Raw genomic sequence first — 17,948 nt, 5'->3', positions numbered from 1 at the left:
CACATGCACTGTATATTAGGAATTGTCATACACAAGCACATAAAGTATACCATTTCTTAATTCAGTCAATAACTGAGTCCTTTTTTTACCTTTTCAATGCTCAACAATCGAGCACAGACAGCACCTAAAATGGATTAAAATGCACAGTGCTCAATATGCAGGGATTTGCATGCAATAATCACACAACAGATTGCACAGGAAGCATAGGTCTCAATAGTTAATGCAGATACAGTACTGATAGTGTGTTCCTATGTCCACATTTCAGTGCAGTTTAGTTGATACTGCAGTGTTGCAGCCATGCACAAGCAAGTCACCGATGACAGGCAATTCCTTCAGTAATAAGGAAGCAGCTTACGCAGGAAGCATAAGTCTCACCAGCTGGTGCTTTTATGATAATCCACACAGGCCCAGAGTAGTGTGCGGACGGTGAGCAGGCTACAAGTGGCTGCCAGCCCCGCCAACTGACTACAGCTCATGGGTCTCCCCCTAACACATCATGCATTTGTCGGCCCACTTTCCACTATAGCCTGATACAGAATACCGCAGGGGCCAACAGGTTTACTAGAAGTTGTATTATATCTGGGTTTATTATACCAGGTGTTACTCCCATATACTTATAATGGTGCTTGGCCAGGACCTGGATGTTTACTTTACTATACCCAAAGTTTCACTATGTCAGTTTATCATAACAAGATTATACTGTGGTGTGATATTTTGTTTTACCTACTTTTTTTCTGCGATTTTTCAATTGCAAAGTGCTGAAAGTTTTATTTTATTTTTTGCTTATTGAATAAGGTCCAATAAGAATATTTCCAATAGCAATTGGGCAGACCTCAAAACATTCAGCTAGTCAAACAAACAGTAAAGTTCAGAATCGTTATGCGAATTGTAACCAAAATGTATTTCCTCAGCAGTCGAACGGCTGTCCAAAATGAAATATTTCCCACTTCAAGTCAGACTAAATTCTATTCCATACAGTACAAAAAAAAAATAAATGTAGTCTGTTATCTAATGTAGACTGGTTGACTGGTTCCCAGAGCATATTTTGCGGGTGACGGGTATATGATGCTGTGGTTCAGCATCATAATGTCCTTGGAAGGTATTTCTGGATGTTGCCAAATGTTGTATTCTGCGTGTGTAGGCAGCAAGTGCAGAAATGGCTGCTGGCTGTAACCTTTGCTATTAAATGAAGACGTTGCTGTGAAATATGTGGGAAAACATATTCTTGTTATCCAGCAATAGATGCATAGTGTGGTACTCCTGATGCAGCCTCTGCTTCCAGCTCCAATCACAGATTATGTCCTGTCTTGCTCTACCCTTACCTGCTCCATTGCTTGGAAAAAAGTAGCTGGTGTGGAAATGCAGATCTTCAAGACTAGGAAAGAGTAGAAACGAGGGAGGGAAGAGCTGAAATTCCGTGTTCCCCATATAAGACAGACAGAATTTTTTTTTTATAATGGCCCATATGCACTTAACTTTTTCTCCTTCGTTTTCCCCAGGAGATAATTTTCATATTCTCTTTAACCACTACTCGCTGGTTTAAAACGTCCTGTTGTTCCTTGTTAACATACCAACGAACATTTTAAAACGTCCCACTCGCTGCCGCTACCATTCACGATCGCTGGCAACCCTGCCACGCTTACCACTGGGACCTGCAGGGCTGAGATTGGGGAAAAGGAAGAATCCTTCACTGAACCAATCAGAGTGCACGTAAGCAAAGCTCATGGCTTTAACCAGAAGCCAATGAGATTTGCTCTTACAACACCTTCTCTGTTTTATAGAGACAGAGAGTGTGAGGACATCTAGTCTAAAAAAAAAAAATACATGTGACAATTAAAGAGAACCCGAGGTGGGTTCTAAGAACGCTAATTGCACACAGAGGCTGGGTCTGCATATACTGCCCAGCCTCTGTTGCTATACCGATCCCCCCACAGGCCCCCCTGCGCTCTGCTTGACCCCCATAATTTATACGCCAATCTGTCGACACGCAGCGTGTCGCAGCCAGCTGTTTACCTCTTCATGTGTCACTCTTGCCGCTCCCCCGCCTCCTCCATAGCTCCGGTCCCCGCCCGTGTCCCATCCCTCCCCGCTGATTGGACACACATTTTACACTACGTTTTACATTTATTAAATTAAATAAAAATAATCCCTCTCCCTGAACTCCCCACTCCCATAGTTACCAAAATAAACGCATTTGTAAAAAAAAATTAAAGCATTTAAAAAAAAATACATAAAATTGTTACATTAAGGACTTTTCTACTGTGTATGACATGAGAGGGTATATTACTGTTATATTTGTATATATGGGGTTATAATTAGGGATAGGTGCAAAACTGAAAAAATGCACCTTTATTTCCAAATAAAATATTGTCACCATACATTGTACTAGGGACATAATTCAAATGTTGTAAAAGCCTGGGAAAAATGGGCAAATAACATATGTAGGTTTTATTCACAGTAAAACGTTTTATTTTAAAACTATAATAGCCGAAAACTGAGAAATAATAATTTTTTTCAATTTGTTCCTTATTATTCCTGTTAAAATGCATTTAGAATAAAATAATTCTTAGCATAATTAACCATTGTTGTGACAAGTAGTGATAATGTTAATGAAAGGGAGGAGTGCTGACAGGTGAAAATTGGGTCCGTTAGGATAAAAACCCTTGTGGGTGAAGTGATTACAATAGCTTTAAACATTTGAAAACTGAAAAAGTACCCAAAAGTTGGTGAAAAATTGCTATCAAAATTATTTTGAGTATGTTCTTGCTTGTCTAAAGCTGTCTCTCACTATTTCTTGGCTGTTTAAAGAGACTCTGAAGCAATTTTTTTTTTTTTTTTTGCTATATTTACCTTTTAATTCGCTTCAGAAGTCTCATCAGCAGTAAACCGCAGTATTCCCGCCGAAAAACGAGTGCTGCAGACCCCCCAAATCCCCAGGCAAACATCCACGACCAACTTGGTCGTGGATTTTGCTGCCCTGAGAGGCAGAGCTTTCTGCTGTAGCTCTGCCTCTTCTGCCATCAATCGCCGCACGGATCTCCGCCTCTCCCCGCCCCTCTCTGTGAAGGAAGAGTGAGAGGGGCGGGGAGAGGCGGCGATTCGCCGCGATTGACATCAGTAGAGGCAGAGCTACAGTAGAGAGCTCTGCCTCTTTCAGGAAGCGCTGGGCAGATTTCCCCCCCCCCCCCCCCGGGATTTGGGGGGTCTGTAGCCCTCGTTTTTCGGCAGGCATGTGGCTGTTTACCGCTAATGAGACTTCTGAAGCTAATTAAAAGGTAAATATAGCAAATTTTTTTCGCTTCAGACTCTAAGTGTTTCAGAAAACAGGACTGTATTTGTGTGGAATAACTCAGAGAAGCTCTTTTACATAGATAACTGAAGTTTTTTTTAACTCTTCCCGTACTGGAAAACGAGGCTTTTTTTTGTTGCTACTAATTTTCTTTTTCTTAGCTGTACTACACATACAATTAATCCATTATCTCATAAGTTTATTTTCCCTTCAAGGATGCCCGAGGGGACATGAGACATGATGAGATAGACATGGGTATGTACAGTGCCTAGAACACAAATAACTATGCTGTGTTCCTTTTTTTCTTTCTCTGCCTGAAAGATTTAAATATCAGGTATGGAAGTGGCTGACTCAGACAGGAAGTGACTACAGTGTGACCCTCACTGATAAGAAATTCCAACTATGAGACACTTTCCTAGCAGAAAATGGCTTCTGAGAGCAGGAAAGAGAAAAAAGGGTCAATAGTTCATAGATTTTAGCTCTGGCATACTTCAATGAATGTGTCATTGAGTAAAAACAATAAAACTTAAAAAGTAGATTTAAACATAAAATAAAACTGTGGAATATCTTAAAAAGTCATTTTGAGGAGAAGGAAGATAGATACAATCATTAGTTTCATTTGTTTATGTTCGCCTCGGGTGTCCTTTAAAGCCAAATGCCAAGACAAAGGACAAAGCCAGTGTTATGAGCCACATGTACAGAGAAAGAGAAGACTAGGACAGTACTGGAGCATCATCCCAGCAGAGAAGACCAGACTAGGGCCTAATCTTTTAAAGCTGAAAGGAAGTTCTGAGTTTAGTTCCACTTTAAAGCAAACCTGAAATGACACCCGAGGCGAAAATAAACGAATGAAATTAACGATTGTATCTACTTTCCTTCTCCTAAAAATGACTTTTTAGTAGCCAGATGTAAAAAAGCACTCTGAACACCACTGTTGTGCACATTCAATTACCAATGCTTACCGTAAGTCTCAGCTCTTTGGTATTATACAGTATTTGTACGGATAGAATAGTCTTGTGTAAAGAAAAAAAAAATCTGTGCATTTTTAAGGTCTAGTTAGCTGCTTGGTTGGAGTGAATTTTGTTTTTCTTAAATGGTGTTAATGAACCATAGAAAGTGATGGAACGAGACACTGAGCTGTGCAGCTTCTGACAAGATGGATGAGACATCTCTGGACAGTATTTGCTGCTTGCAGTTTTCCTTTGAGAATGTCAGCTCCAGCTACAGATGGCTTTTGTGGGAACATCTGTCTCATTTTTGCTTTCTGCATTTATACCTACAATATACTTCCTGAGCAGTCTCTGCTATTAACTTAGAATGATATTCAGCTCAGTGGCTATTTTATAGTGTTTAATATAATTCCCCTTCATCATCTTTTATACAACTCCCAACCTGATAGTTATCAGTTGGGGAGGGGGAACCAAAATATCAGTTGGGGAGGGGGAACCATTTTAATGAATGGGGCACTGTTGCATATTCAGTGTTTCTCAGTTAAACGAATGATCTTTTGCAAGATGAGCAAGTTTTAACATGTACATAAGGCCTGAACGATTTTAGGAAAAATTAAATTAATGCGATTTCTGTCCAAAATCTGAATTCATGATTTCCTTCAAATCAAGCTTTGTTCCCCCTCTGTGCCTCTGTCCCCCTGTTTCTCTCTGCCCCCTCTGGGTCTCTCTCTCTGTCCCCCAAGCTGCAGCAGTGCTGTACATACCTTCCAACACGAGTCCAGCAATGCCCATCTATCGACTTCGCCTCCTGCAGGCTCTAATGCGCGGCATACTAATTGTATGTCATGTGACATACGAAACAAGGTAGTATGCCGTGCACAAGAGCTGGCAAACGGCGATAGAGGACAGACAGCGTTGGACTAGTGCAGAAGGTATGTTCGATGCTGCGGGCTGCACACGCCCGGACCTTGGGGGGGGGGGGGGGGCAGTTTTAAGCTGTTTCTTCAAACTTCCCCATGCAGAAATGCCTTCATCGCGATAATCGCCGCTTTGACGATTCCGAAATCGTGATCTTGGTTTAAATTCGATTTATTGTTCAGGCCTACTGTACATGCAAAAAAAGTGCCTGGCCACTGCAGTTCTCCGGTTGCACTCTGTTGAATAAGCTCTCTAGGGCTTAATACCGAGATATACTTGTTTTTATCTTCACCATAGTAAGTGCATTTGTATTGCGCATCTTTGTTTGATTAAAGAATATGACACTACGGAGCACTCCTCCTCCTTTGCATTTATACTTTACCTGTCCTGTGTCGCGGTGCCCGTCCTTCTTTTGAATCCGCCGATCTTCCACTAGCCCTATACACGTCACACATGCGCCGGCGATGTGTATAGGGCTAATGGAAGAGCGGTAGATTCAGAAGACGGATGAGCACTGCAACACAGGACAGGTAATGTATAAATGCACACATACAGTACATGCACATTTATACATTAGGAGAGAAGCGCTGGGGGTTTTGCCACGTTTGTCGCTCATCCAGATATCACTCGCTGTTGCCACTGCGCACACAATCGACCACAACGGCCTGACATTTTGCAGCAGTTCCTATCGACATGCTCGGCCCATAATTGGTAGGTGTGGAGTCGCACTCACTTGGCATCCATCAGTCTCAGATGGTCAGGTGTGCAGATCAAATAGTCCCGGACACCATGGAACTTAAACAGTAGCAAAGAAAAAGAATGATCCGCACCACCTTCAAAGAAAGCTTGGTCTGTTTATTGGAGTGAAAACATACAAAATGTAAAAAGAACTATAAGGCAGGACAGTCCACTGTTTCGGGATCCTGCCTATCATCAAGCTGCCTAGTTCTACTACGACTAGAACTAGGCAGCTTGATGATGGGCAGGAGCCCGAAACAGTGGACTGTCCTGCCTTATAGTTCTTTTTACATTTTGTATGTTTTCACTCCAAAAAACAGACCAAGCTTTCTTTGACGGTGGTGCGGATCATTCTTTTTCTTTGCTACGGCCCATAATTGGTTGCATTGTCGATCGGGCATGCACTTGGCGGCACCAATTTTCATCTGATTCGATAATTATTATATCGGATGGTCGATCGACCGTCAAGTCGCTAGATGTATGGGTACCTATAGATTTGCAGCAGATTCGACCATCAGATGGATTTCTGTCAGATGTCTCTCAGGTCGAATCTGACAGGAATCTGATGTGTGCCACACACTAGGAACAGATTTCCAATAGATTTCAGTATGAAATGAGATCTATTTGACATCAATCTAAATGCATTATTGGATCATTAGATCCAATGCAACTCTATGGGCCATCGATCTGCTGCCAGCAGCAGATCGACCAAGATTTTCCATCCTGTCAGATAGATCAAATCATTCGAAATTGGCCGCAAATCAATCAATAGATTTGATAGAATTGATTTCCAATCGATTCCATAGCATCGATCGATGGCTGAAATCGGCCAGTGTATGGGCCCCTTTACTGTAGGAGCTAATCTTTTGGCCGCTATTTTTCACTCCCTTCCCTGTGAGGGTGAGATAGAATTCTTCTACTGCATCCCCATGCTGCTGGCTGAACAAGGCCCCCTGCAGTGTTGCAGGCACAGCCCTGGACACCAAACCTTGCTCTGGCTTCAAGCTGGTTCTACTTCTTGATCCTTGTGTGTGCAGAGGGGTTCTGAGATCAGTGTAAAGGTGCCCATACATGGTACAATTTTTCATTTTTTTTCGATTAGATAATTTAGTACGATTATTCCGCTAGATCGAATATAAAGATTTTTCCAGCATGTCCGATCAGTTTTTTCTCAAAAAAATAATCGTTCGAATTTCTTGATTGAATAAAAAAATATTTTCAACTTTCATTCGATTGATCATTTAGATCGAATATACGGGAAAATCGAACGTATTTATTGTATCATGTATGGGCACCATTAGGTGGCCACTATTGATTTAATCTTTTTCATCCAATCTTCCCATTTCTATGTAATATAAGGTAACTGCCTAAATTATCCATTCAGTTTATTCACTCAATTTACCCTTATACCCTGGATCATTAGTGGACACCTTAACTCACAGAGCCTCCTGCCAACAATACAGAATAGCTTCTGCGGCATCCGGGGAAGAAGCAGTTAGGGCCCGTTCTCACTAGGGCGATTAGCGGGTAATACCAGCTAATCGCCGAAACGCTAGTGCTTTGTAAAGTGCTAGTGCAATTATAACTATATGGTAGTGATCTCACCGCCGCGATTGAGGGCATTCTTTAACGGCAATCGCGAAATGTGTTGCCTGCTGCATTTTGCAGCGATTCTCGAATGATTGCAGTACAATGCTTAAAGAGGAGCTGTTAGGTATAAGGTCTCAGAGAAAATAAACACATATATCAGTAGCTAAAGATTGGCTGTACTTACATTACATATGCATTTCACTGTCCACGTTTGTACTTCACATAATTTTTATATAGTATTTGCAGAGAATGATGCTCCTGACAGCTCATGGCAGGTTCCATGTTTGTCTGTCTCCTATGAAGCCAAATGTGTCGTCATGTCCTGCCTGCTTCCTGATGATTCCACTCTCACAAACGCTGGTAATGAATAACACTACTGTGCAGTGAATATTAATTAGCCATGTGGCTAGGAACAATAGCGGACTCCTGCAGTTTACTCTGCCCGAGATTTATTAGTGCTGTGAGCTAGACTGTTACATGCTGTTGAAACTTGAGCCTCACTAGCAGCCAGGGGAGGGCCCCAGAATGCTTTGCAGTATCTGTTATTCGGCTTGCGTCCTCCTTAGGAGCCTGGGAATATGGAGCCTTGCTGTCAGCAAACATCTAAAGTAAGAGAAATTTTTAACTGCAGTATTGCCTTTTTGGCTTCCTTCTAAACTGTTTAACACAGGAGAATAGAGGTTTAAATTAGCTTTTGCAGCCTGACAGTTACTCTTTAAAGAGACACTGAAGCGAAAGAATATATATGATATAATGAATTGGTTGTGTACTATGAATAATTACTAGAAGATTAGCAGCAAAGAAAATATTCCCATATTTTTATTTTCAGGTATATAGTGTGTTTTCTAACATTGCATCATTCTCTAATATGTGCAGATTACACAACACTCAGCATTCAAAATTATTCTTTCAGAGCAGTCTGTGAACGAATGACCTCTCCTCTGGCAGATAAAAAGAAAACTGTTCACTTACAGTTGAGATAATAAAAGTCAGAAGACAGCCCTCTCCACGACTTTAAAAGTTGTAGAGATTAATGGCTTTTTTTGCATAGAGATAACAACTGGAGTTTCTTAACTCTTCCTGTACTGGAAACAATTACACTGATGTATCTGATCTTAATGTTTTATTTCTTAGCTGTGCTACACATACAAATCATAATATCATAATTTTTTTTTCGCTTCAGTGTCTCTTTAAACAAGCGCTGATTGCGATCATCGGGAATCACGAGAGTGTCCAGTGATTTTACTGTACTAATTGCAGTGAAATCACACATGCAAAACGGTAGCGCTTACTATTTTGTAGTGTGAATGGGCCCTAAATGTTAGCTACTTTGTTCAGCAATTACTTAATTACAAGACAATTAGATAATTTGTCCTGCAAACCTTATTATCAATTAGCTTTAGTAAAGTGTAATCGTGCCTTTCATTGACATAATATATTTTCATGTTTCGCTTTTTTTTTCTGTTTCAGAGCAAAAATGTAGTATTTAAGTTTCATACCACTTTAACATTTGCACACACATATTTACCACCACCTGTTTTAAAAGGCATCAATCACAACTGGTGCTGCAAGTCTGACTTAAAAAAAAAAGTGTGTATAACGGTCTGCCACACCCATACAGGAATGTTACATATTTCACACTATTATCGTCTTCAGATATGAAGTGTTTCTTAATCTCTAGTTACACACGTTCAGAAATTCAGCTTAGCTATTATTAAATATTGCTTAAAGAATTAAAGGGGCACTATGGCGAAAAATTGTAAAATTTAAAGTATGTGCAAACATAGACAAATAAGAAGTACGTTTTTTTCCAGAGTAAAATGAGCCATAAATTACTTTTCTCCTATGTTGGTGTCACTTACAGTAAGTAGTAGAAATCTGACAGAAGTGACAGGTTTTATTCTTTATAAAGATATTCCCTAAAAAGGATTTAAACAATGATGCTGGACAGCTTCCCTGCTCGCTACAGTTTTTTAGCAGTTGGACAGAGCAATTGCCATTCACTAAGTGCTTTTCAAAATAAATAAATCCCTGAGAATCCCCCATGAAGAGATGGACTAGTCCAAAACTTGTCACTTCTGTCAGATTTCTACTACCTACTGTAAGTGACAGCAACATAGGAGAAAAGTAATGTATGGCTCATTTTACTATGGAAAAAAAACATACTTCTTATTTGTATATGTTTGCACATATTTTACATTTTAAACATTTTTGCCATAGTGCCAGTTTAAAAAGGAAAACAAAGCAAACATGTTTGGCTTTTTTTCCATTCTTCAAGAACACACACACACACACAAACAAACACACACACGTCACTTGACTGCACCTCCTAATATTGCATAGGCAGAACAATGCATGTGTACAGGTACAGAAACACTAAACAATGCAAACAGTTTTAATGGGAAACGATAGTGATGAATGCCAGTCTTGGAAAACTGCTATAGATATCTCAGATTTAAGTACATCAAGATACTTTTGGGGATGCAAAAAAGAGTGGGGCAAACCATGTGGTGCGTGAAAAACGAGGGGGGAGTCGCTGCACCAAATAATGGGTGTGGCCATGGACCAGGATGTTGTGGTCACGGGTGGAGCCAGGGTTTACATGAACTTAGCAATGGTGGGACATTAGACTATGAATATGGTAGGGATTAGATTGTGAACGCCTCCAACACAGGTGCCCCCCAGTTTAGGTGGTGACAAGGACCTCCCATGTTTAGTGACAGGGACGCCCCCCAGTTTAGGTTGTGACAGGTGCCCCCCAGTTTAGGTAGTTACAGGTGCCCCCCAGTGTAGGTAGTGACAGGTGCCCCTCAGTTTAGGTGGTGACAGGTGCCCCTAAGTGTAGGTTGTGACAGGGACCCCACTCGCCATCAGTCATCTCAGCAGACAGCGTCAGACCTCAGAATCAGCCGGCGACCAGTGAGAACGGGCGCATGGTGCCCCCGTGGACACCACGCTGCATATGTGGAAGTGATGTCACTTCTGCATATCAGTGCGGTGTCCGCGAGGTCCTAGTGCCCGCACTCACTGGTCGCTGTCTAACCCTGACTGCTGGGATGCAGCATAAAATGCACCACAAATTACCTTTTTCCTATGTATGTTGCTTTTCGCCCTGATGCTGTTTGAATCCATATTAGTGTTTTGCCTTTTAGGGTCAATTAACCACTTCAGTACCAGTGATTTCTGACCACTTAAGGACCAGAGGCCGCTGGCACTAACAACCGCTGCATACCGTCAAATCGCCACACTGAATTGCCACTACTGCCATACACGCTGCATACCCATCACTTCAGCCCACCTGCTCTGCTGTCTCCATGCTTCAGAACTCTGTGAGCCGGTCAGGAGCCGATTTCATTGGCTCCCGACCTTGTGATCAATGTAAGCCAATGAGATTTTCTCACAGTGATGACAGGGTCAGGAGCCAATAAAATCAGCTCCTGACTGACTCACAGAACTATCAGTGTGTGACAGCACACACTGATATGAGTGAGCTGCGGTGGGCAGAGATCGGACAATTATTGGCAAGAGTGACAAGACCGGTGAGAACACCCGGCTGTGGTGAGGTGAAATCTACGCCCTGGCAGGAATAACAGCCTTCAAGCAGGGTGTAGATTTCAATCGCTGCTGGCTAAAGAGGTAAAGGGGTGGGAGGAGGAGATAGGATTGGTGTTGATGAGAAGGGAGGGAATGATTTATAATTAATTTAATATAATGGCTATATTAACTATCATGTTGTAGCTTCAGCTTCTATTTAAAATCAGGATTATTGAACAAATCTGAAATACATACAAAATGTCTGTCTTCTGGAAAGCAGTTCTCAAATATACTGTATGGTAATAATCATGCAATTGTGCTTTTTCTTAAGAATTGCTACAGATCTTTTCCCCTGCCTGTGTCTGTAACACTTTGTTCTGCTAGATTTACCGGTTGTTTCTGTCCAGTAACTCATTTGCTTGACACACATGCTTGCACAGCTAAGACGTGATGACTGTTTCAATGAGTGCTACCGAAATCCCAAATGCGTATTTTAACAAATACAGTGTCAGAGATCTATATATATTATCCAATATAAAGCTTTCAGCAAGGAGCATCCATCATTTTCTTACCATAAAGTTCAATGACTCACTCTGTCTTCTGGTAGTAGAGAAAGTAAAAATACATTTGTTTATCACAAGCAAATGCAAACCAGCAGCAAAAGCTGGGAAGTGATGTTTTGGTGCCCTATTGCAGTAGATTTTAAGTAACACAAAAGGCAGAAGAATCAAAATACTTAGAATCCTAACTTATTGTGATGTTCTAAAATAAGCTCCATGAGAGGTAGGCAAGTTTCCACATTCCTCTTATTGGATTGGTGAAGCTATCCTTTGGGCCCTCTCCTCATTGGATTGGTGAAGCTATCCTTTTTGCCCTCTTCTAATTGGATTGTTGAAGCTTTCCTTTGGACTTTCCTCTCATTGGATTGGTGAAGCTATCCTTTGGGCCCTCCCCTCATTGGATTGATGAAGCTATACTTTGGGCCCTCCCCTCATTGAATTGGTGAAGCTATCCTTTTTGCCTTCCTCTAATTGGATTGGTGAAGCTATCCTGTTTGCCCTCCTCTTATTGGATTGGTGAAGCTTTCTGTGAGGAAACGCGGAAAAGCCGCCGCGTGTGCCAAGAGTTAGGTGGCTGACTCCGCGTCCTACGCGGCGGTTTGCACGCGTCTGGTGGTGTGGTGGAACGCGGAAAAGCCGCCGCATGTCCTGACAGCAAAGCGGCTGTTTGCATGCAGCAGCATGTGCTTGGTGTGGCTGGGTCTGTTAGTGCACCTAGGCAGATGGAGAGCTATGCTCGCGCGGGCCTGAATTCAGGACCTTTATGCCTGCAGAGGAAGTGTCAGCTGATTCCTGCAGGACTCATGATTGACTGAATGGTTCGGGCGGGGCAGCAGAGTCCAGCAACTATATATTCTGCTGCTTATTCAGTTGCTGGTTGTCTGGCGTTGCGATCACATACGTGGGAGCACCCAGATCCGTAGTCAGATCCGCAAGTGTGCCGGGACCAGCTGGAGCTGTAATCCTACACTTAGCTAGTTTCTGTTGATAGCTTAAAGTACTAGTTTGATTGTGATTATCTGTTTTGACATTTTGCCTGCCTGACTATCCTCCTGAACTCTGATCTTGTACCTCGATATTTCTGATACTCTGTTGCCGAACCCCGGCTCGTCCTTAGACTCTGCTTCTGCCTGCTGATCTTGTACCTCGATATTTCTGATACCCTGTTGCCGAACCCTGCCTGTACCTGACTCCGCCTTTGCCTCTTGATATTGTACTTTATCTGTCCGTGTGTGTACGACCTGGCTTGTCCGACCTCGAGAACCGACCTCACTGTTGGAGGCGGTTCCCCGTTCTATCAGTGACACTTCCTCCAGAGTGTTACTTTTAGACAATCCTTCCTACTCGCAGCCTGACTCCTCCCGTCTTGGAGAGTCCAGGTCTTTGGAAGGAATCCGTGCAGTATACCTTACTGCGCTGAGGCTTAGTCCTCAAAGTGTTACTGTTACACCAAACACTACACTCTATACTCAGGTGAACAGAGGTTAGCTGGTATATCGGATTATCGGTGATACTGCAGATCACTTATAATCTGGTATACATCTGTATTCCCAGTGATACTGCAGATCACCGGTAATCATATCCTCTCTGTGCTTCACCGATCGTTACACTTTCCTTTGGGCCCTCCTCTCATTGGATTAGTGAAGCTATCCTTTGGGCCCTCCTCTCATTGGATTAGTGAAGCTATCCTTTTTGGATCAAAATATAGGAGAAAACTGGGTCATGGGATGTTGGGAGTTCTCCATAGTCCAATTGCCATGCAATTATTAATTATGCACTATTATAGTTATAATTGTCAGCTCATCCTGAGGCAGTTGATTATGGTAAAATAGGGGGTAAGTGCTGCACCACATCTCTAACATTGACACGTGTGGGGTTACAAGTACTGCCATTCGGTTGTGTTAAATTGCATTAAAGGCGCTTAGTGGCTGGCAGATAGGTTGGAGTGCCTGAATAGTGTGCAGTTCAGCCTCCTATGTGAAAGATGCTTAACCCTGACTGGAATCTGTTGATTTGGCTTGAAATGTGCCCTCGGAGTAATTGTTACTGTACTGGTTGGTTAAAATAACATAATTCAAGTGTATCACCTCAAATAAATTGGTACATGGCTACTTCATTCTGTAATCTGTGGACACATGCCTAATTCTGATCTGTGGAGTACAAGGCTGCTGAATTCTGATTTCTTTATGCAAGTGGCTATCTTAATTCTGATATCTGGTGGCACACCATTGAATTTGATATCTAGGTGAACATGGCTGCCTAATTGTGATATCTGGGAGGACTGCTTACTTCTGGTATCTGTGGGCGCATGGTCGGCTTAGCCTTTTATTGAAGTTTCTTTTTATTTGTTTTCTACAGAAAAACTGTTCCCGACACACACAGGTGTAGGAACCCAACAAACACAATGAACACACAGTTCAACACGTTACAGCCCCCCACGCACACACAAATCAAATAAAAAGCAGTGGTAAACAATTATACTATAACTTCAATTTACAGAGATTATTTCAATAACTGTTTTACCAACTAGTACAAGTTTTCAACAAGTTTTAACTACTAGCTAGTATCCTTGTTTGAAAACCAGATCTTCCAAATTATGTCAGATTTCAGTGCACAGCCCCTTTCAGTATAGTAGCCTTATATAGGGGTAGTGAGTTATTTATTCATTTTTTCCAAAACTGGAGTGCGGGGGGAGGGGGGGGGGATTGGTTCCAATTGAGTGTGATTGCCTTCCTATAATAGAATAGCAACATCCCAATCAGTGAACGATGTACACTGGTTCAAGCCAGCGTAGTTGGGTGACCTAGTAGGCAGCAAGTGGGATTCAAGGGATTTTTTTTTTTCATGACCTGCGTGATAAAGTCACATACCTGGTGCCAGAGCAGGGACAATTTTGGCCATGACCACATAATGTGTATAAAATCTGCTTTATTAGCATTACATCGACATCAAGTGCCGGGATGGAAAGGATCAAGTTTGTGTAATCTAGTTGGAGTGATATATGCCCTGTGGTCTTCTTAGTTTTGATATTTGGGGGAGTATGTCTTTTTATTTCTAGTATCTGGTGGCATATGGCTGATTCATTCTCAGTATTCGGGAACAATGCTTCTTACGTACTATAGAGTAGCCCACAGGTAAAAGCCAAATTGCCTGTATGGTCGATCCTTGGACTTCAGTTTGACACCCATGATGCAGAGAATAGGTCCTAGGGATAAGTGAGTAATGATGTACAATTTTTGAGCGATGTGATCAATAGTGCTATGGAACTAGTCTGTTTCAGGCTTCCATTAGCCCTTTCTCAATCACAAAAGGCATAAATAAAATGGTATTTGATAAGGGGCTAATGGAAGCCTGAAACGGACTAGTGCCATCGCACTATTGATTCACTATTGTTGGAACGTTATATCTGCACTTCAAGCTGCTTGAAACATTTTCCAACATGTTCTCAATAAAAGTAGTATTCACCAGTACACACCATTGAACAAGCAGGGATGTGATGATCATCTCTTGGGAGGTACCTGCCACCTCTACATTTTACCAATACTAGTGAACATGTCAGTTCTGGTTTGGTGATCATAAAATAAATGGCAGTGATGTCACCTCTTGCCTGACCAGAGTCCACCTGAAAACCTTTGGTCACAGAGCATTCTGCCATGCCCCTCCTACATTCTGGAACTCCTTACCTCAGCAAATCAGGACAGCTCCATCTCTGTATGTGTTTAAATCCAGACCGAAAACTCACCTGTTCAGTTTGGCATCTGTAAAAATTTAATTTTATCCGCTGTGTTAATAATTCACCCTACTACCAATTATTGAACCTGAGAAAGCCTAAGCTCTTTTAGTCCTATGGGAGAAAAGCACACTGTTGTTGTTACCTTGTTGCACATGGTGTTTGGTTTGTGGATGTGCTATAAACCAGTGATTAAAAAAGGCAATAATAATTGTCTGTCATGAAGTGCTGTGTTATGAAAATTACATTTCCGGCAAGGTTATCATGTGTGTCATGTATATTCAAGTGGATCTGAGATGAAAAACTAACTATAACAAATAACTTGTCTATATATCTTATCTAAGGTTTAGATAGTTTATACAGCAAATCTAGCTGCAAACAGCTTCAACAGTATATGAAACAATTTCCTGTGAAACAATGAGAGCAGCCATATTCTGCTTGACATCATTACACACAGGCAAGTTGCTCTGCATCTTACCCCTCATCCTGTGAAAACTCCACTCCTCTCTCCTTCTCTCTCTGCCCCCTTCCCTCTGAAATCTCTGGCTGTTAAAACTGCCTCCTCCTCCTCCTTCAGGAAAAACCTCCTCCTCCCTACACTGAGCTCCCATGAGCACTTGCTACATGGGACTCAGAATGCCTAGGCGCTGGAGGAGCTGTGGGTGAGGCTTGTTTAGTTTATAGGGCATTAGGGTATTAAAATAACAACAAAAAGTATTTGTCTTGAGGAATGCCCTGTAAACTATATGTAAGGGACACCATTATGCAATGAGTAAAAGTTTATCTTCGATCCACTTTAAGAGTCAAAACAGTATTTTTGCATTTTCTATAATTGAGCTTTTTAGGTTCCATTTGTTTACCACATAAAATACTGGTGATTCTGGGTCACCTTGCCATCAATGCTGACCTGGATAGCATTGTGCATTCATTCCTTATGGTAAATATACAAACTGACTGTATGCTATTTGATTTCATAATTTCTACTAAGACACACCAATATAAATTTTTATCTTTATTTTTCAGAAAAAAAGCAGAGAAGAGACATGCGGCGAAGGCAGTGGAGTGGAAATCCTGGAGAACAGACCATACACAGATGGCCCTGGTGGCATTGGCCAGTATACACACAAGGTTTATCACATTGGCATGCACATCCCAAGCTGGTTCCGATCCATCCTGCCTAAAGCTGCACTACGAGTGGAGGAGGAGTCATGGAATGCATATCCTTATACAAGAACCAGGTATTTAGGCTTTCTTGTGTGAAAGGATTGAGCAAAAATGCCTGATGCTCTGACTACATCAATAGGTAACACAGCATGGGCGTAACAATAGTCCCAGTGAGCAGAGGGGGTTTGAGGTTTGGGGGCTAAGAGGGCCAGTCACCCTCTTTTCTTGCAGTGCAGAACAGTGTGCACATGTTTGCATCGCTGTAGCAAACTCTCTCCTCTTCACTCTGTAGCGTGTGACCAACACACCAGTGCCCCCTCCCCCATCCCCCAATGCATCTCATGGGACATCAGAGCCTTCCAAGGAAAGCTGGCGCTTGCTGTGGCCCCTCACAGTGAAGAGGAGGGAGCGGAGCCGTGGCTGGGGTTCCAGAGGCGGGCCACACCTGAGGGGGAGTGGGGGGTCAGGTTTTTTAAGCATGGGGCCCCACGGACTCTTCCTGAAGGGGCCCCATGCACCCTCGTTATGCCCCTGACAAAGAGTTACTTATCTGAAGCATTCAGTTGATCATGTAGAGTGCAATTAAATAAATCAAAAGAATTCTCTGTGTGTGATCTGATATATGATTTTTTTCTTTCTGTAATTTTTTTTTTTATACACAACTCGTTCAGAAAACCTGAAATGAAAATAAGTTTATGTGATAATCAATTGCATGTGTAGTACTTATGGTAAATAGAGCAGTAGTAACATAAAGTGGACCTCCATCCTAATTTACAAGATCCTGAAGACTTGCTGTAAAGAAAAGTTATATTGGCCTGCGGTGTCTTGTCCTACTAAGCCGCCCCAAAGACCCCACATCACTTGGCTTCCGGCGCCTTGCCCCGCCTCTCCTCTGCATCCACCAGTACGTTGCAATGCATGCTTTGCATCGGGGAGCTACAGCTGCACATTGGAGGGTCAGCTCATTGGTGGGTCATGGTTTTTGGCCGATATTTTGGGCCATAATGGGGGGGGGGGGGGGGGGGGGGTTGGCATATGTGCGGAAGAGCTTATCCACACAAATATTTGGTAGATTTTGGCACCTAGTCTGGGCTGACTAACTCTTGTATTCTATATTGATTATTATTTTTATAATAAAAGTTGGAAGGTTTCCTTCTTCTTCTTCTTCTTCTTATTTTTTTTCAACTTTGTTTCCCACAGATACACCTGCCCATTTGTGGAAAAATTTTCCATAGATATTGAAACCTTCTATAAATCTGACTCTGGAGACCTTGCCAATGTTTTTAACCTTTCTCCTGCTGAGAAGAGGCAGACGGTACTGGGTAAGTACCCCATCTATCCATCCTGCCTAGTTGTGACTTTTACACACTTATTTTGATCTTTCTGTTGTATGATGTACCAGTATTTAAAATAACTATCTTAAAGTCCGAGTAACAGTTCAGTTTTGTGAATGGCCACACATGCAGAAAACTCAC

The 17,948-nt window shown here is 42.1% G+C and overlaps 1 protein-coding gene across 12 annotated transcripts in view; it reads left to right on the top strand.

The window, feature by feature from the left end:
- PITPNM2 (phosphatidylinositol transfer protein membrane associated 2) overlaps positions 1 to 17,948 on the top strand; it is a 437,162-nt gene that overhangs the window by 219,139 nt on the left and 200,075 nt on the right. For all 12 annotated transcript variants that reach the window (XM_068244437.1, XM_068244424.1, XM_068244447.1 and 9 more), the window contains 2 exons: positions 16,333 to 16,547; positions 17,674 to 17,795. In XM_068244437.1, the coding sequence (XP_068100538.1) occupies positions 16,333 to 16,547; positions 17,674 to 17,795 (337 nt within the window). The remainder of the gene's footprint in view (positions 1 to 16,332; positions 16,548 to 17,673; positions 17,796 to 17,948) is intronic.

Source organism: Hyperolius riggenbachi, chromosome 1 (assembly GCF_040937935.1).
Source record: "Hyperolius riggenbachi isolate aHypRig1 chromosome 1, aHypRig1.pri, whole genome shotgun sequence".
Lineage (NCBI taxonomy): Eukaryota > Metazoa > Chordata > Amphibia > Anura > Hyperoliidae > Hyperolius > Hyperolius riggenbachi.
This window is presented reverse-complemented; position numbering and strand designations above follow the sequence as displayed.